Here is a 16,063-nt window from a genome sequence, read left to right as displayed (position 1 = left end):
TGGATGCTCAATTCCATCATACTGCAAATTCTAAAATTGTGGTGTGTATATTTTCCTTTATTCCTTAGTGCTGATTTAGTTTTCAACTAAATGGTATAAAGTTTAATGGTATAAAGCTGCCTTCTCAAAACATTATGCTACAGCCAGAAGATTTACCAAGTCTTTTTTTACGGAGAACTATTTGCAGTATACATATGTACGTATAATATATAGTCTGAATATGTTGCAAAATAGCTACTTGAGTGTCAGCTATCACTCGGTTGGTCACAACCTCATCCTGAGTCGGAAGATTGTGGGTTCACTTGACTCTTGAGAGACTTGAGTGCAAAAATGTAGGCTCTAGTGCAGTACTTGAAGGAGTGCAACACTTTCAAACTTTTTCGATGAGACATTAAATTGAGGCCTGTGCGCTCTCATGGATGTAAAAGATCACATGGTATTATTTCAGAGGGGTTCTTCCCTGTCCTAATCAATATTTATTCCTCCGTCAGCATCACTAAAGCAGATTACCTGGTCATTACCATGTTGTTGTTGTGTGAGCTTGCAGCATGTAAATTGGCTGCTGCATTTACTACATTACAACAGTGATGAAACTTCAGAAATACTTCACTGACTGTAAAACACTTTGACATATTCTGAGGTTGTGAAAGATGCTTTATAAATGCAAGCCTCTGTTTGTCTATTGGTTTCTTTCTTTCATCACATGGCCCTTTGCTCCAGAGGGGCTCACTGCATCTTTGATCTATCTTCAGTGATCACCTGTACCCGGGATCCCTTTGGCTATTATAAATAGGTTGTCAAATATTGTAGGTTCTCACTTGATTTGAACCACATCTCCAAGTCACTGCGATGATACAGCACTATGTGGAGTTCAAAGTGTTTGAATTTCTAAGATAAGACATTGTATCTGAAGCAATTCATTTTACGATCAGTAATCTGTTAAAACCAAGGAAAGTTAGGTATGCCCATCTTGGCTTATCTGTTGCTGAAACCCCCATCTATGCTTTTGTTACCACTAGACTTGACTATTCCGATACTTTTCTGGTTAGCCTCCCTAAACTTGTGCTGATTTAAAACTCTACAACTTGCACCTAGTTCCATACAGCCATCAGCCTTGTACTCACTGATGTACATTGGCTCCCAGTCCAAAAACATTTTGATTTTAAAATTTTCATCCTGGTTTCCAAATTCCTCAGTGGCCTCACCCCTCCCTGTCTCCGTAATCTCCTCAAGCCCTACAACCCTCCAAGAACCCTTTGCTCCTCCAGTTATTGCTATTTGTGAGTTATTTTTGTCTCTATCAATTTTGCTTTGCAATAAATTCAAACTGGGAGTTTCCCTCTTGAGTTGTGGTCTGTTAGCATAGTTGTTTTTAAACTGCTGGACTACCCAAATTCTCTTCATGGCCCCCATGATATATGATATTATAAATGTTTCTCTCTCCATAGGTACTATCCCCGTCCCTTTCTGATCTGCTGTCATCACCTCACTCCTCAGAAAACTCACCCTGGCCACACTCTCCTTACAAATTACCCTCCCTTTTTCAGCGTCCCTTTCCTCAAGTCCTTGAACTTTTTGCCTCCAAATCCATGCTCATTATTCCTGGAGTTCTTGAGTTTGAATCTCTTCAGTCAGATACCTGCCCCTGCCAGAGTACTGAAACAGCTCTAATCAAAGTCACAAATGATATTATGTGATTGTAGTAAACTATCTCTTCTCATACTTTTTAACACAGCCTTTGACATGGTTGATCACATCATTGTATTCCAATGCTTTTGTTCTTGTGTTCTAACTGAGCGGAACTGCACTCAGTTGGTTCTGCTCCTACATATCCAAATGTGTCAGAGAATCTCCTGCAATGGCTTTTCTTCACCCCCGCACTGTCTCTCAAGAATCTGCCTTTTGGCCCCCATCAAATCCTCATTTACACACTACCACTTCGCAACATGAATCCGACGAACGTTTTTGGATTAGTAGGTACACTGACGACATCCTGCCATGACTAACTGTCAGATTGCTTGTCTGTTTTTTTTTCTTCATTCTTCCATGGGATGTGGGCATTGCTTTGTTGCCCACCCTGGCAGTTAAGAGTCAACCACATTTCTGTGGGTCTGGAGTCACATGTCGACCAGACCAGGTAGAGATGGCAGATTTCCTTCCCTATGGGACACTTGTGAACCAGATGGGTTTTTACAATCGATGATAGTTGCCATGGTCGCCATTACTGAGACTAGCTTTATATTCCAGATTTCTTAATTGGATTTAAATTCTATCAGCTGCTGTGGTGGGGTTTGAACACAACACCCCATAGCATTAGGTTGGTTCTTTGTATTACTAGTCCAGTGACATTACCAGTACGCTCCCATCTCCCCCCAACTGCCAGGTCCCTCCCCAGCCCCCATCTTCCTTCACAATATCCAATCCTAGATAAACTGCAATTTCCTCCAATTAAACATTGGGAAGACTGAAATCATTGTCATTTGCCCCCAACATAAACTCCATTCCTTCACTACTGATTCGTCCCTCTCCCCGGCCACTACTTAGGTTAAACCAGGCTGTTTGCCACCTCAGCATCCTGTTTGATCCCGGGTTGAATATTCAATGTCATTATCCTCTTCATCATAAAGACCACCTTTTTTTATAAAATCGCCTTTCTTTACTCCTGCCTGAGCACCTGCTATGATTTGTTACCTACAGACTTGACTATTCCAATTGCCTCTTGGTAGGTCTCTGATCTTCAACACTCTGTAAATTTGAGCTCATTCAAAACTTTGTAGCCTGTCTTCTAATTCATACTAAGTTCCACTCACCCATAATCTCCGGTACTTGTTGACCTACATCGGCGATGTCTCAATTAAAAAACTTTCATCCTCATGTTCAAACCCTTCCATGGCTACACCGCACCACCCTCCCCCCCCCACCCAAAAAAAAACTCTCCCTGGTTCCTCCTCCAATCCTATAGCCCTCCTAAGAACTGCATTTTTCCACTGTGGACTCTTGTACGTTCCTGATTTTCTTTTACCCTGCCATTGCTGCTCTTTCGACCCTAAGCTCTGGAATCATTCACTTCATTATAGGTTCAACCTCTCTCCTTTTTAGGTTCTGCTTAAAACCTACCTCTCTTACAAAGCATTTGGTCAACTAATATTTCCTTCTGTGGCTCAGTGTCTGTTTTTGTTTGAATACATTCCTGTACAGTATCTTGGTGTTTTACCACATTAAGGGCATTGAAAAAATGCAGTTTGTTGTTCTAAATGTAAGTTGTTGCTCTTGCTGTGGAGGCTGATGAGATTGATCAGCGGTGATCCTGATTACCATGATGCTTTTTACTTTGAAACAGATTGCATCTTTTTCTGCATTTGTAACAAAGAAGTACACCACGAGTACATTCAAATATCATTTGATGATGATGGTGAGGGGTGGTAGTGGGAAAAGGAGAGGGATAAATAAAATTTCTGTAAGAACAACGTATGCCCCATTTAGCTACTCAGTTGGATTAGTCTGCTTGCTACCAGTACTAGTGGTATTTCAGGCCTAAATACTGCAGAGTAGTTTAAAGTGGTGTTTATCTACAACAGTGAGGAATAAATCATGATATCTTGGCACATTTATAGCCTATTTAGAGATTTTATTTAATATGCACCAGTGATTCTTTTTTAAGGCGCTTAATTTTCTTTTTTCTTATAGGTATGGCAAAATAGTATCGACAAAGGCCATTCTGGACAAGACAACTAATAAATGCAAAGGTATATTTTTGTTATATACTGCATTAACTTCTTGGTATCTAACTGGGCTGACCTCTTGCTACCTGTTCAAAATCTTTACATAAAATGTTAAATTATGATATTAACTGCTGTCCTTGTTTTTGATTATGGACTGCTTAATTTGAAGTGTTCAGCTGCTAGTATTGCATTTCTATCTCCATGTATTGGTTATTTTAATTTTGTCTGCACAGTTTCAGTGGGAAATACAACTGCCTGTTTGTCAGGTTTTTAAACAGCTGCAAGCTAAAATATGCTTTATCTGGAGAAGTAGGTTGTAAAATATTCATCCATCAATCATCTTGGGCATTATATTGCCAGCATGCATTCTGTGTAACATGCCCATTGGGAATTGTTTACATGGGTATGTTGAAAGATGAACAAATGTTTGCTCCCTGTAGACTGTCCAGGGACATGAAATAATGGTATCACCCCTGTGGAGAAATATGTAATATTACCAAAAGAATGGTATCAAAATTTAATTGCATAACACCCCTATTAATGAGTGCTAAACGGCCTTCCAGGTAACCAATATGGCAGGCAGGAAGCATGCACCCATTTCCAGTCGGAAGCAAACCACATGTAATTTTGGATCGGTCTTCTTTGGTGGCCTTCTGTGCAAACCATAAGAATAAACGAGTGAATAAGTGATTTAAATTAAGGTCCTGAATGCTCCGGATTTTGATATGCCCCAGCACCTGACTTGCAATTTGCTGAAACTCCCCAGGGTTTGTAAAACTAGCTGTCAGGGAAGGCTCAGTTTTATTTAAAGGCATCATGCAGAATCTACAGCTTAGTTGTTGGTTTAGCATGTCAAGCTGCTTTTTAACTTCTGGGATTCATTTGGTGTGTGTACGACCAAGGAAGTTACACTTTTTCTGCAAAAATTGTTTTGATGGTGTTAAACCGTGGGCTGCCTCTTAGTTCCACTGCAGGCATGGATGGTCTGATGGAGCTGCCTTTAGGTCTGGAGGACAAGAGACAGTGGCAAGGAAGAGAGCAGGACCATAGAAGGGAGAAGAGAAGGTGGGCACTGCAAGCTGATTTTATTTGCAGGGTGCACTTTACGGTGACTTTACATGGGAGCCATGTTTGAGGCACCTTTATTTCACAAAGGAAGCTGTCAGTGAACTTTATGGTGAAGAGAAGGCTAAGAAGGGATTTTATGGAAGTGTTCAAAATCATGAGCGATCTGAACAGAAGACAGGAAGAAACTGTTTCCGTTAGATCACAAACCAGAGGACACCGACTTAAGATTTTTGGAAGAAGAAGCAATGACAACATGAAGAAAAGCTTTTTTTTTTAGTGGTTAGGATCTAGAATGCATTGCCCGAGAGTTTGGTGGAGACAGATTCAATCGCGCCTTCAAAAGAGATTTGGAAAAGCAAATAATTGTAGGGCTCCTGGAGGGGAGCAGCATGGACATGATGGGCCAAATGGCCACCTTCTATGCTGTGCTATTCTATGATCCTTTGGTTAGAGGAGTGATACCTTCTAGTAGGAAGGAGAAACAATATAAAAATGAAGGATACACTTCTGAAGGGGGTGGAGGCGATGAGGGACTTTGGTGGTGTGCACAAACCGTTGAAGATGGTAGGGCAGATTGAGAAAGTGATGAGGCGTATGGGACCCTGGACTGTATAAATGGAGGCATAAAAGCAAGGAGATTACGGTGAACTTTTATAAAACGCTGGTTCTACCTCAACTGGAGTACTATGTCCAATTTAGGGCACCACATCTTAGGAAGAATGTGAAGGCATTAAAGAGCATGCAGAAAATATTTATGGTTCCAGGAATGATAACTTTAGTTACAAGAATTGAATAGAACTAAGGGCAGAAAAGTCCCCAGGACCCGATGGCCTGCATCTTAGGATCCTAAAAGAAGCGACTGCTGAGATTGTAGATGCATCGGTTGCAATTTTCTAAAATTCTTTAAATTCTGGAAGGTTCCTATCAAATTGGAAAATACACCGTTAATCAAGAAAGAAGGAGACAGAAAGCAGGAACTGCAGGCCAGTTAGCTGAACATTTGTTCTTGGTAAAATGTTGGAATCTGTTATCAAAGAAGTTATAGCAGGGCACTTGGGAAATCTTAATGCAGTCAGGCAGAATCAACATGGTTTTGAGAAAGGGAAATGGTGTTTGAATAATTTATTAGAGTTCATGGAGGAAATAACAAGCAAAGTGGACCTGTAGATGTGGTGTACTTGGATTTCCAAAAGGCATTTGATGAAGCGCCACATCAAAGGTTACTACACAAATAAGTGTAGGGGGTAACATATTAGCATGGATGGAGGATTGGTTAGGCAACAGAATGCAGAGAGTAGCGATAAATGGGTCGTTTTCGGGTTGACAAGCTGTAATTAGTGGAGTGTCACAAGGATCAGTGCTTGGCCCTCAACTATTTACAATCTATATCAATGGCTTGGACAGAGGGACTGAATGCATGGTTGCTAAATTTGCTGGTGACGCCAAGATAGGTAGGAGAGTAAGTTGTGACGAATACATTAGGAGTCTGCAAAGGGATATAGATAAGTGAGTGGGCACAAATTTGGCACAGGGTGTATCATATGGGGAAAATGTGATCATCCACTTTGACAGGAAGAATAGAAAGGCAATATATTACTTAAATGGTGAGAGATTGAAGAACTGAGGTACAGAGGGATCTGGTGTTCTGATACATGATTCACAAAAGGTTGTATGCAGATACAGCAAGTGATTAAGAAGTTAAATGGAAAGTTGTCCTTTATTGCAAGGGGACTTGCGTATAAACGTATGGATATTTGCTACAGTTGTACAGGGCATTAGTGAGACCACATCTGGAGTTCTGTGTACAATTTTGGTCTCCTTATTTAAGAAAGGATATAATTGCATTGGAATCAGTTCGGAGAAGGTTCACTTGTCTGATTTCTGGAATGGGGGGTTATATTATGAGGAAAGGCTGGACAGGTTGAGCCTGTGTCCATTGACGTTTAGAAGAATGAGTAGTGATCTTGTTGAAACATATAAAATCCTGAGGGGGATTGACGAGGTGGATGCTGAACGGATGTTTTTCCTTGTGGGAGAGGCTAGAACTAGGGGACTCAAGTAAGGGGTCCCCCATTTAAGACGGAGGTGAAGAGGATTTTTTCTCTCCAGGTCATTAGTCTGTGGAATTCTCTTTCCCCAGAGAGTGGTGGAGGTAGGGTCATTAAATATTTTTAAGGCTGAGTTAGATAGATTCTTGATTGACAAGGGAGTCAAAGGGTATGGGGGTGAACAGAAAAGTAGAGTTCAACATGTTTTTATGAAATGGCAGAGCAGACCCGTGGGGCTAAATGACTTACTCCTGCTCCTCAGTCCTATGTTTTATGTTCCGAGAGCTGATATTGTTCTCTAGGAGGGCAATTTGATAAAGGTGTTCAAAATCATGAGGGGTCTGGACAAAGTAGATGGGGATAAGCCTTCCATTGACAGAATGGTCAAGAACCTGAGGACACAAATTTAAAGTGAATGGCAAAGGAACCAAAGGCAATATAACAAATAGCTTTTTTTGTCCAGCAAGTGCTGGAGTGCACTGCTTGAGCATGTGGTGGAGGCAGATTCAATTATGTTGTTCAAAAAGATATTGGATAATTAACTGAAGAGAAAATTTGCAGCATTGTGGGGGAAAAGGCAGAGGAGTGGGATGTGCTGAGTTGCTTTTACAGGGAGCTGGCACGGAGACGACTGGCTGAATGGTCACCTGTGCTGTAACTATTTTATTCTATGATTTGCTGCAATCACAATTCGAACCTTCCACCAGGGCATATCATATTTCGCAGTCTTAAGTGTTGAATTTTCGTCTGTGTGTAGCAGCACGTTTCAAAGCACGAATGGCCACACTTTTTTGAAGAAAATCTGATTTTCCTGATCCCATGCCAATTTTCCTTTGGCCTTTTTGCTGATTGGGAATACTGTGTGCAAAACGCACATCAGCCCCACTGTGGTTGCATTCCCCATTTTAATTGGGGGCTGAAAATCAGATTTTCTCCCATACGCCATTTCCATTCGGTGGTGTGGGGTTTTTGAAGCCCATTTAAAAACATGCCAGGCTTGACAGTTCATGATGAAAATGGAAAACCTGCTGAGGAGTCTGGAACATTCTGAAAGGTAAGTGTAATGTGTTTTCATGCCTTCAACTGTCACTATTAGGTGCTGTATTGCAATGTAGATGTCACTTTTAATGTCGTGGTTCACCATAGGGATCTGTCCTTTCAAGGTAAGTTCACCCTTACAGTGACCAGCCTTGTGTATTTGTTCACATGCATTAGAGTGCTTTTTTCCAATGGAGAAAGCACCATAATGCAGTGAAAAATGTTACAAAATGACCTGTCAGCCTATGCTGTCATCTTTTCTGCTATGAGTTAAATGGCTCTGGCTGATTTAAGCAAAAAACTGGTTTTGATGCTTGAAAAATCTAACCATCTCCTCCCCTACATTGACTGACAGGCACTCTGCTTTGAAATTGAAATCAGCATCTCCTGTTCTTTTCATCCCTGAGAACAGTCTATTGTTTGGAAAGCTGTGGCCATTATCAATGTTTGGCTGAGTTTCAAGTGCTAATGGGTTTTGGCATAGTAGGTGTTCCATCCATCTGAGAATGGAAGACGTAATAACAGATTGCCCCTTTGTGATTTCTGGTTTGTTGATACAAGGGAATTACAAGTATGCATTTTTTTCTCAGAATCAATGAGTGCTTTTATTAGATGGTGAGAGGTTTATTTGCATGCAATCTGACTGTACATAATGCATACGGGGTTAGTGGCTATGGAGGATACATGGGGGGGTGGTGGCTTAGAAGTGGCATGGGTGATCTGAGGGGGCATGGGCTGGGGCGGGTGGAGAGGGGAGGAGTGAAGTATAGGGGATCTTTAAACACTGTTGGGAGCTGGGATAATGTGTTGCAGAAGTGAGGTGGCCCTTCTACCTGACCTGCCTCCACACCCACACTCCTTATGTACTCTAGCGTGGCTCACAAACTGCACTGCACTGTACCAACTCCTGTGTGAAAAGACAAGAATGGTGTGTGAAGTCACACATTGGTCAGGTGTGCAGTTTGTGAGCCACAAAAGTGCGCAAGTCAGATTTACCCAAGCCCAGAGGAAGATTTAGACCAAGCACTATATTTGGAAGGTTATTAAGGCTCTCTATACTGAGGAATACCTACATCTTCCTTGGACAGAGCAAGGAAAAGAGAGGGGTTTTGCAGGCTTCCCCAGGTGTAAAGTGACATCTATCAGCAGCCTATCATTTTTTATCAATCATATAGTATTCCACTTCCTCAATGTTTGTTGGTTTGTGACTACAGGGCTGTAAGTTTTAAGGTTTGGGACTCTCAGATTACCCAAAATTGCCTGTCATGTGTGATTTTTAAGGTAGATTATTAAGTTTATGAAGGAAACTCTTCCCCTGGGCTTCCACCATCTTCTCTGGCCTATCTTCCATCTGAAGAAGGCCACTGCCTGATGAGGATTGCCCCTTAGCTCTAGGCACCCATTAATATACTTTACTAGATGGGGCTGGTTGTTTGCCCTATGTCAACCATTTGTTCAAATAGCGAATTTGTTTCAGATTTCCAGCATCCACATATTTAGCTTTTATATTTGTTTGAATAGCTCTGGCCAGTGACTGCAGGACAGGTACCAAGGTGTCACCAGCCATAGAACCATAGAACACTACAGCACAGAAAACAGGCCATTCGGCCCTTCTAGTCTGTGCTGAAATATTATTCCGCTAGTCCCATTGACCTGCACCTAGTCCATAACCCTCCAGACCTCTCCCATCCATGTATCTATCTAATTTATTCTTAAAACTTAAGAGTGAGCCCGCATTTACCACGTCAGATGGTAGCCCTGTTAATTGCTTTAGCTCGAGGTCAGTTTTAGTTTACCTCCTGCTGGGAGCCATTTGTTAACATTTAGCAGGCATTTGTATAGATAACAGGGTACAAGATGCTATCCTATCAACTTAAGAATGTCAACACAGAAAACTGAACCAGGCGATTTTGACATTTCTAGGGACTGTTTATGTATTTTTCCAGAAAAAAAAGAAACAATTATTTTGGCAGGTGGCCTCATGCTGTGTCTAATAAGTGCTAAGGATTCTGTAATATTCTGGAACATAACATTCCTTATGTCTTGCATGGTATCCTAGCAACGGTCATAACTTTCTTTCTGCGCATTTATTACAACTCGGCCATCAATTTGAAAACTGGCTTATTACTGAGAAGGGATATCCCCTCTTGCTAAAGCACATGACACCTGTCAGGAATTTGGGAACAGCTTTAGGTCTTGCCTAATGATGAGAGCCACGGCATCATCTGAAGCATCATCAAGCAAACAATTAGCGTGCTCAAGCAATACTTCCACCGCATAGATTATCCTGAAGGATTTTTGCTGTGCACTGCTGAACAGCTACTCAGATTTGTGGTGGTCCATTGCATTTTCCATAAATGCCATCATGAGGCAACTGCTGTTAAAGGATGGGTGTTTTTCCTTTAAAGTTGATCAGTCGTCTGGAATCTATTGTTAAGTCTTAGCAATGCACTTAAATCATGATATGATCAGACAGTCAATATGGTCCTACTCCTCCTAATTCGTATCTTGATTAACAAGGGGGTGAAAGGTTATCAGAGGTAGGCAGGCATGATGAGTGGAGGCAACAGCCAGATCAGCCATGATCTTATTGAATGGCAGAGCAGGCTCAAGGGGCCAAGTGGCCTACTCCTCCTAGTTTGTATGTATTACATAAGAAAATTGTGTTTGACAAATTTATTGTAATTTTTGAGGATATAACTAGTGAGGCGGATAAAGGGACCCATAGATTGTAGTCTTCTTGGCCAGATCTTGGGACCTGGGGGGTGGGGGACCAATAATATTTTGTTTAAAGTTGATAAAGATTCAAGACACCTACTTTTGGAATAAAGCCACAAGATTCTACAGTTTTTAAACAAACAAAAAAACAAAATTTACTATAGTTCAGAAACATAAACCAACGTGCAATATTTATCTTGTACTCTAATATCAGAGTAAGTAAGAGGTACGAATTAACAGACAAACTGTGGTCGAACATAGCACACGACAGTAAATGACAGATTCAACCGAGGCAGAGTCCATGGATTTCTCAAGAACCCATCCAGACGTCAGCAAACAATAAGTCAAACAGACCTGTTGAAACTCTGGGCATAAACATCCCAGATTTGCACGAAGTAGTGGGCAAGTAAAACAATGTTTTACCCGCTGGCCACAATGGCGGTTTTTCATGCTGTATCGTCCCAAACCTGCTGCATTAATTATGCATTCCCGGGAAACACGCCGTTTCCATGGTGGCTGGGCACTCATTCGTAGGCAACGTCATCACCTTGCAGCTTCACGCTGGGCGTCATTTTTAAAGTCTAGCCATGTGCACACATCTCAGTGCTTCCAGCCCACAACTGCTGCAAAGAAGACATGGCCTTGAAAGGCAAAAAGCCCCCAGGTTCAATGACGCATCTCTTGAGCGCCTTTTGGACTCAGTGGAGGCTCGCTGTGAAGTCCTCTACCCCCTGCTGTGGCCGCAGGATGGGAAGCAACTTCACTAATCTGGCTTGGGAGGCGGTGGCGGTGATGGTCAGCGCCAATGCCCTTCAAAAGAAGATAGCCACACGGTGCCACAAGAGGAGGAATAATCTCCATTCCGCCAGGGTAAGTCACTCTTCTCATCACTCTCAAACTCTCACACTTACAAACCCACCACACATCCACAGGGCCCTCACTCACTGCCGGTTCAAGGACATCACCATTCACTCTCTCTCTCTCTCACACCTTCATTGTCCTCATCCTGTCCATGGGACCACTCACCACCCACACATGCCAGGCACACTTATCATCCGGCCTGGTGGGTGTCCTGCTTGTACTCTCTCCACCTCTTATGCAGGACAAGCTGGCACTCAACAAGAGGGAGAGGTCACAGACCTATGGAGGAATGCCTGAATCCAGGGTTCTCACTGACTTTGAAAGCAGAGCCATCCAGCTGGCTGGCAAGGATCTGGACCGTTCCTGTGCTGACGGTGAGGTCAGCGGTGATGTAGCAGGTGAGGATCCAGCAGTGCATCATCCATCAGGCAACCATACTGTGAGTGATGTGTCCTGTTTCACAGGGCACTGCCATGCACTAATTATCTCTCCTCGCTTCCGCAGGCACATCTGGGAAGCAGCCAATGGAGTCCACAACCCAGGGCCTCTAATCAAGCCCCGAAGAAACCTCTGAAGAGGAATCTGGAGGCATCGTCCCTGAAGTCTCGTCAAAGTGCTCTCCCACACCCTCCACTAGCACAGAGAGACACACACCTCGGTGGGACCTAGATATAAAGTAGCCCTGGGATCACAATATGATGAGCACATCGCACTGTCTGATCTACTGCAGGCAGCAGCAGGAACTTCCCAGGTGACTGGCAGTTGGAGGATTGCTGGAGGCCAGAAATTTACTGAGTCAGAGTCAAATGACGAGCCTCTGGACTTGGTCATGTTGCAGCTGCTGGAGCTATAAAGGCAAGCTCGGGAACATCAGGAAGGGATGTCCGCTGCACTCCTCAGATTGCAAGGCATGATGGAGGAGTCCGTCCGCCTTCAGACTGTGGCGATAGCGCCGGCATGCCAATGTACTGAGCTCCACACTGGTAGGATGGCGGCCGCTATAGAGACCTTGGTCCAGGACGTTGCTCCTGCACTGCAGTGTGGGCTCAACTCCATTGCTGATGCATTGTACAGGGCCTTGGTGAGACCACACCTGGAATATCGTATGCAGTTTTGGTCTCCTTATCTGAGGAAGGATGTACTTGCTATAGAGGGAGTGCAGCGAAGGTTTACCTGACTGATTCCTGGGATGGCGAGACTGACGCATGAGGAGAGATTGAGTCGGTTAGGATTATATTTGCTGGAATTCAGAAGAATGAGGGGGGATCTCATAGAGACCTATAAATTTCTAACAGGACTAGACAGGGTAGATGCAGGAAGGATGTTCCCGATGGTGGGGGAGTCCAGAACCAGGGGCCACAGTCTGAGGATATGGGGTAGACCATTTAGGACTGAGATGAGGAGAAATTTTTTCACCCAGAGAATGGTGAGCCTGTGGAATTTGTTACCACAAAGTAGTTGAGACCAAAACATTGTGGGCTGAATTTTTCTGTTGGCGAGAAGGGGGCGGGGCTCACTTGCCAACACAAAAATGACGGGGGATGACGTCGGGGGGAACTCCTGATATCATCCCGCCCCATTTAAATCTTCAGGAAGGCAGGGGCACAGCGCGATCAGCTGTCTGCCCGACGACCTGTCAATGGCCAATTGAGGCCATTGACAGGATAATTAAGACAATTAAAGGACCTGCCCGTCCAACCTTAAGGTTGGTGAGCAAGCCAGGAGCCCCAGCAGGCTTCTGAAAAAACATGAAACCTCATCTACTGGCGGGATGAGGTTTCATGTCAGTTTTAAAAAAACTTTATTAAAGTTTTTGTGCAATTTATTAACATGTCCCATCTCACATAACATTGTCACATGAGGGGACATGTTAATGATTTTTAAATTTTTCTATTTTTAAACTTTGAAAACCTTTCAGCGATTTCCCTGAGGCACCACTTAGCCTCAGGGAGATGTGTGCTCTTTCGCGCGCATACACAAAAGAGCGCACTCTTGCATTTGGGGAACACCCCCCCCCCGCCCGCACAGGAAGCACATAGCGCTTCCCGCCGGGTGTCATGCTGGGCGGGCCTTAATTGGCCCGCCCACGAAAAATGGCAGCACGGCCCGTTTCGGCGGTGGTGATTGGCTGCCCGCCCGCCGCAGAGTCAGTCAGGCCTGCCCGCCCGTCAAGGGCAAAATTCAGCCCTGTATGTTTTCAAGAAGGAGTTAAATATAGCTCTTGGGGTGAAAGGGATCAAAGGGTATGGGGGGAAAGCAGGAGCAGGCTATTGAGTTGGATGATCCTAATGAATGGCGGAGCAGGCTCAAAGGGCCGAATGGCCTACTCCTCTAGTTTCTATGTTTCTATGCCACAGTTGGCCTCCAACAGTGCGTATGTGAGAGGGGTGTGGGGCAGCTCAATCACACTCCAGCTACCTCTTCTCCTCCAGGAGTCAGCCAGGGGCCCTTGGGCACCCATAGGGAAGAGGATCAGCAGGTGTACACCGAGGGCCATCCATCCGCGTGACTCCAGGAGTATCTGACCCATCCGAATCCCTCCCCTCCTATGACCTCAATTTCAGCTCCACAGGCCGAGGGTGGCACTGCCACACAGCAGGATCCCGAAAGCAGGCTGAGGCCCTCCAGATCTCGGCCCTCCACAGGACGCCTGCCAGGGTCATCACACGCAGGGCATAGCAGTCAGCAGGCTGTCTGCACCTCTGCTGTGGATAGGCAGAGAGCATCAAGACATGATGGTAGGGTTAGGAAAGTTAAAAAGATGTTATTGCACAGCCTTGGCACATGTGTTAATCACTTGTATATGCTGTTCAATATTGTCAATAAACTCCTAGAATACCTTCCTGCCTATTGCTCCTTGTTCTGATGAGCAGTGTTTGTGTCACTCAGATGTGAAACCTTTCTGCACAAGGTAAAAGGCAAGTGTCTCAGTCAAGGGCCTGTTCCTTGTCCTTTGTGCAGCCTTCAGAATGAAGTGATGGTCCGGCCTCACTCCCTGGACACATTACTGATGCTTGCACCTCGATGGTGCTTGTCATTGCAGCCAGAATATTGTAGGCCAGCTTCACAGAGTGCTGTCATTCTCTGTGTGCTCTCAGCACCTTTTTAAGCTGGGGGTGGCCCCCATCTCTTCAGCATCTGAGGAGCCTTCCCTGCAGCTTCTGTGGACCCTGGAAGACTTCAGGGATCTGTGATCGACTGAGAATGTAGGAGTCATGCACACTTCTTGGAATCCATGCGCAGACCTGCAGGAATCGTTTCTGATGGTCGCATACCAGCTGCACATTCAGCGAATGGAATCCCTTGCGGCTGACGTAGTTGACCGCGTGTTGTGATGGATATCTGAGCGCCAGCTGAGTGCAGTCGATGGCAACCTGTGGGAAACCTGAGATCTGGGCAAATGCAATTGTTCTTGCCTCATGACTGTCCTGGTTTTGGGCAAAATGCACAAAGTTGTGTGCCCACATGAAGATGGCACCTGTGACCTCATGAAAGCATTTGTGGGTGGAGGCTTGTGAGATCCCACAGAGGTCACCTATGGAGCCCTGAAAGGAGCCATTGGTATAGAAATTGAGTGCCGCTGTCACTTTCACGGCCACTGGCAGTGGATGCCCTCCATGTCCCCGTGGCGCCAAATCCTGCAGTAGTTGGCAGTTGTGACCTACCAGTTCCATGGACAAGTGCAGTCTTTGGCGACACTGGTCCTCGGTCATCTGCAGGAATGAAAGGCGGCGTCTGTAGACACTGGGTCTAGCCAGGTGCTAACCATTGACTGCTCGCTGTGGTTTTTTGGCGGGGTGTACGGGAGCCCCAGCTGCGTCTTCTTCCAAAGGGTGCTTCTCCTCCCTGTGCGCAGCAAAGGCACCTCAGTCACTCATTTCTCGGTCGTCTTCACTATATCTGTAAGCAACGAGGCATTCAGCTAGCTTACCCGGCTCCGTGATCTTGATGTTATACTCCTGCAGGATGGAAGAGAGACACGTGTGGGTTAGCATGCATATACTAAGAACCTGTCTTGGTTAAGTCTGAAGGCTCCTTAACGCATCCTGGAGGGTGCTGGCCCTCACTTGGATGGCTAGAGATTAGTGCGCTGCATAGCTGCCCAAAACCCCACCCAACTCCATCCCACTCCACCTGACCGATTTAGTAGCAACTTTGCCCATTGGACTGCATGGGAGGGCTGTGCTCTCAGCTCGGGCACAGGCATTCTCCTAACCCACGCTGCAAGGCTACACTGTTAGCTTTAACCATGAGGGAGACTGGTCCAAACCGGGATGATGATGTGAGCGCCTCCACCGGTGACTGCTCCACAGCTAGCTTTAGCAAGGAGATTGTATACCGTGTCCAGTTGTCCAACTGTTATGCAGTCCACTAAAATGCTTATTACTTTGCAGTCTGTGCCCAAGGTGTGAAAAGCTCTGGAGCACTTGGTGGCACTTTGCCTCTGCGTTGCTTGAGCAGGAATAGAAGCTAGAGGCTTGACTCCAATCATGTCAATGTGCTGCGCCTGAACTGTCTCGGCTGCAGAGGAATGATCATCTTTTTATTCAAGGTTTCCCTAATAAGTGGCTTCCCTTGAAGCCCCTGGCCCACCAGGGCTTCCTCTGA

General features: G+C 44.7%; 1 protein-coding gene across 13 annotated transcripts in view; it reads left to right on the top strand.

Moving 5' to 3' along the window:
* LOC144686695 (RNA-binding motif, single-stranded-interacting protein 1-like) overlaps positions 1–16,063 on the top strand; it is a 637,597-nt gene that overhangs the window by 439,900 nt on the left and 181,634 nt on the right. For all 13 annotated transcript variants that reach the window (XM_078552250.1, XM_078552249.1, XM_078552248.1 and 10 more), the window contains one exon: positions 3,688–3,746. In XM_078552250.1, the coding sequence (XP_078408376.1) occupies positions 3,688–3,746 (59 nt within the window). The remainder of the gene's footprint in view (positions 1–3,687; positions 3,747–16,063) is intronic.

Source organism: Cetorhinus maximus, chromosome 11, assembly GCF_964194155.1.
Source record: "Cetorhinus maximus chromosome 11, sCetMax3.hap1.1, whole genome shotgun sequence".
NCBI classification, from domain to species: domain Eukaryota; kingdom Metazoa; phylum Chordata; class Chondrichthyes; order Lamniformes; family Cetorhinidae; genus Cetorhinus; species Cetorhinus maximus.
Note: the sequence above shows the minus strand (reverse complement) of the source record. Positions and strands in the feature narration are given on the sequence as shown.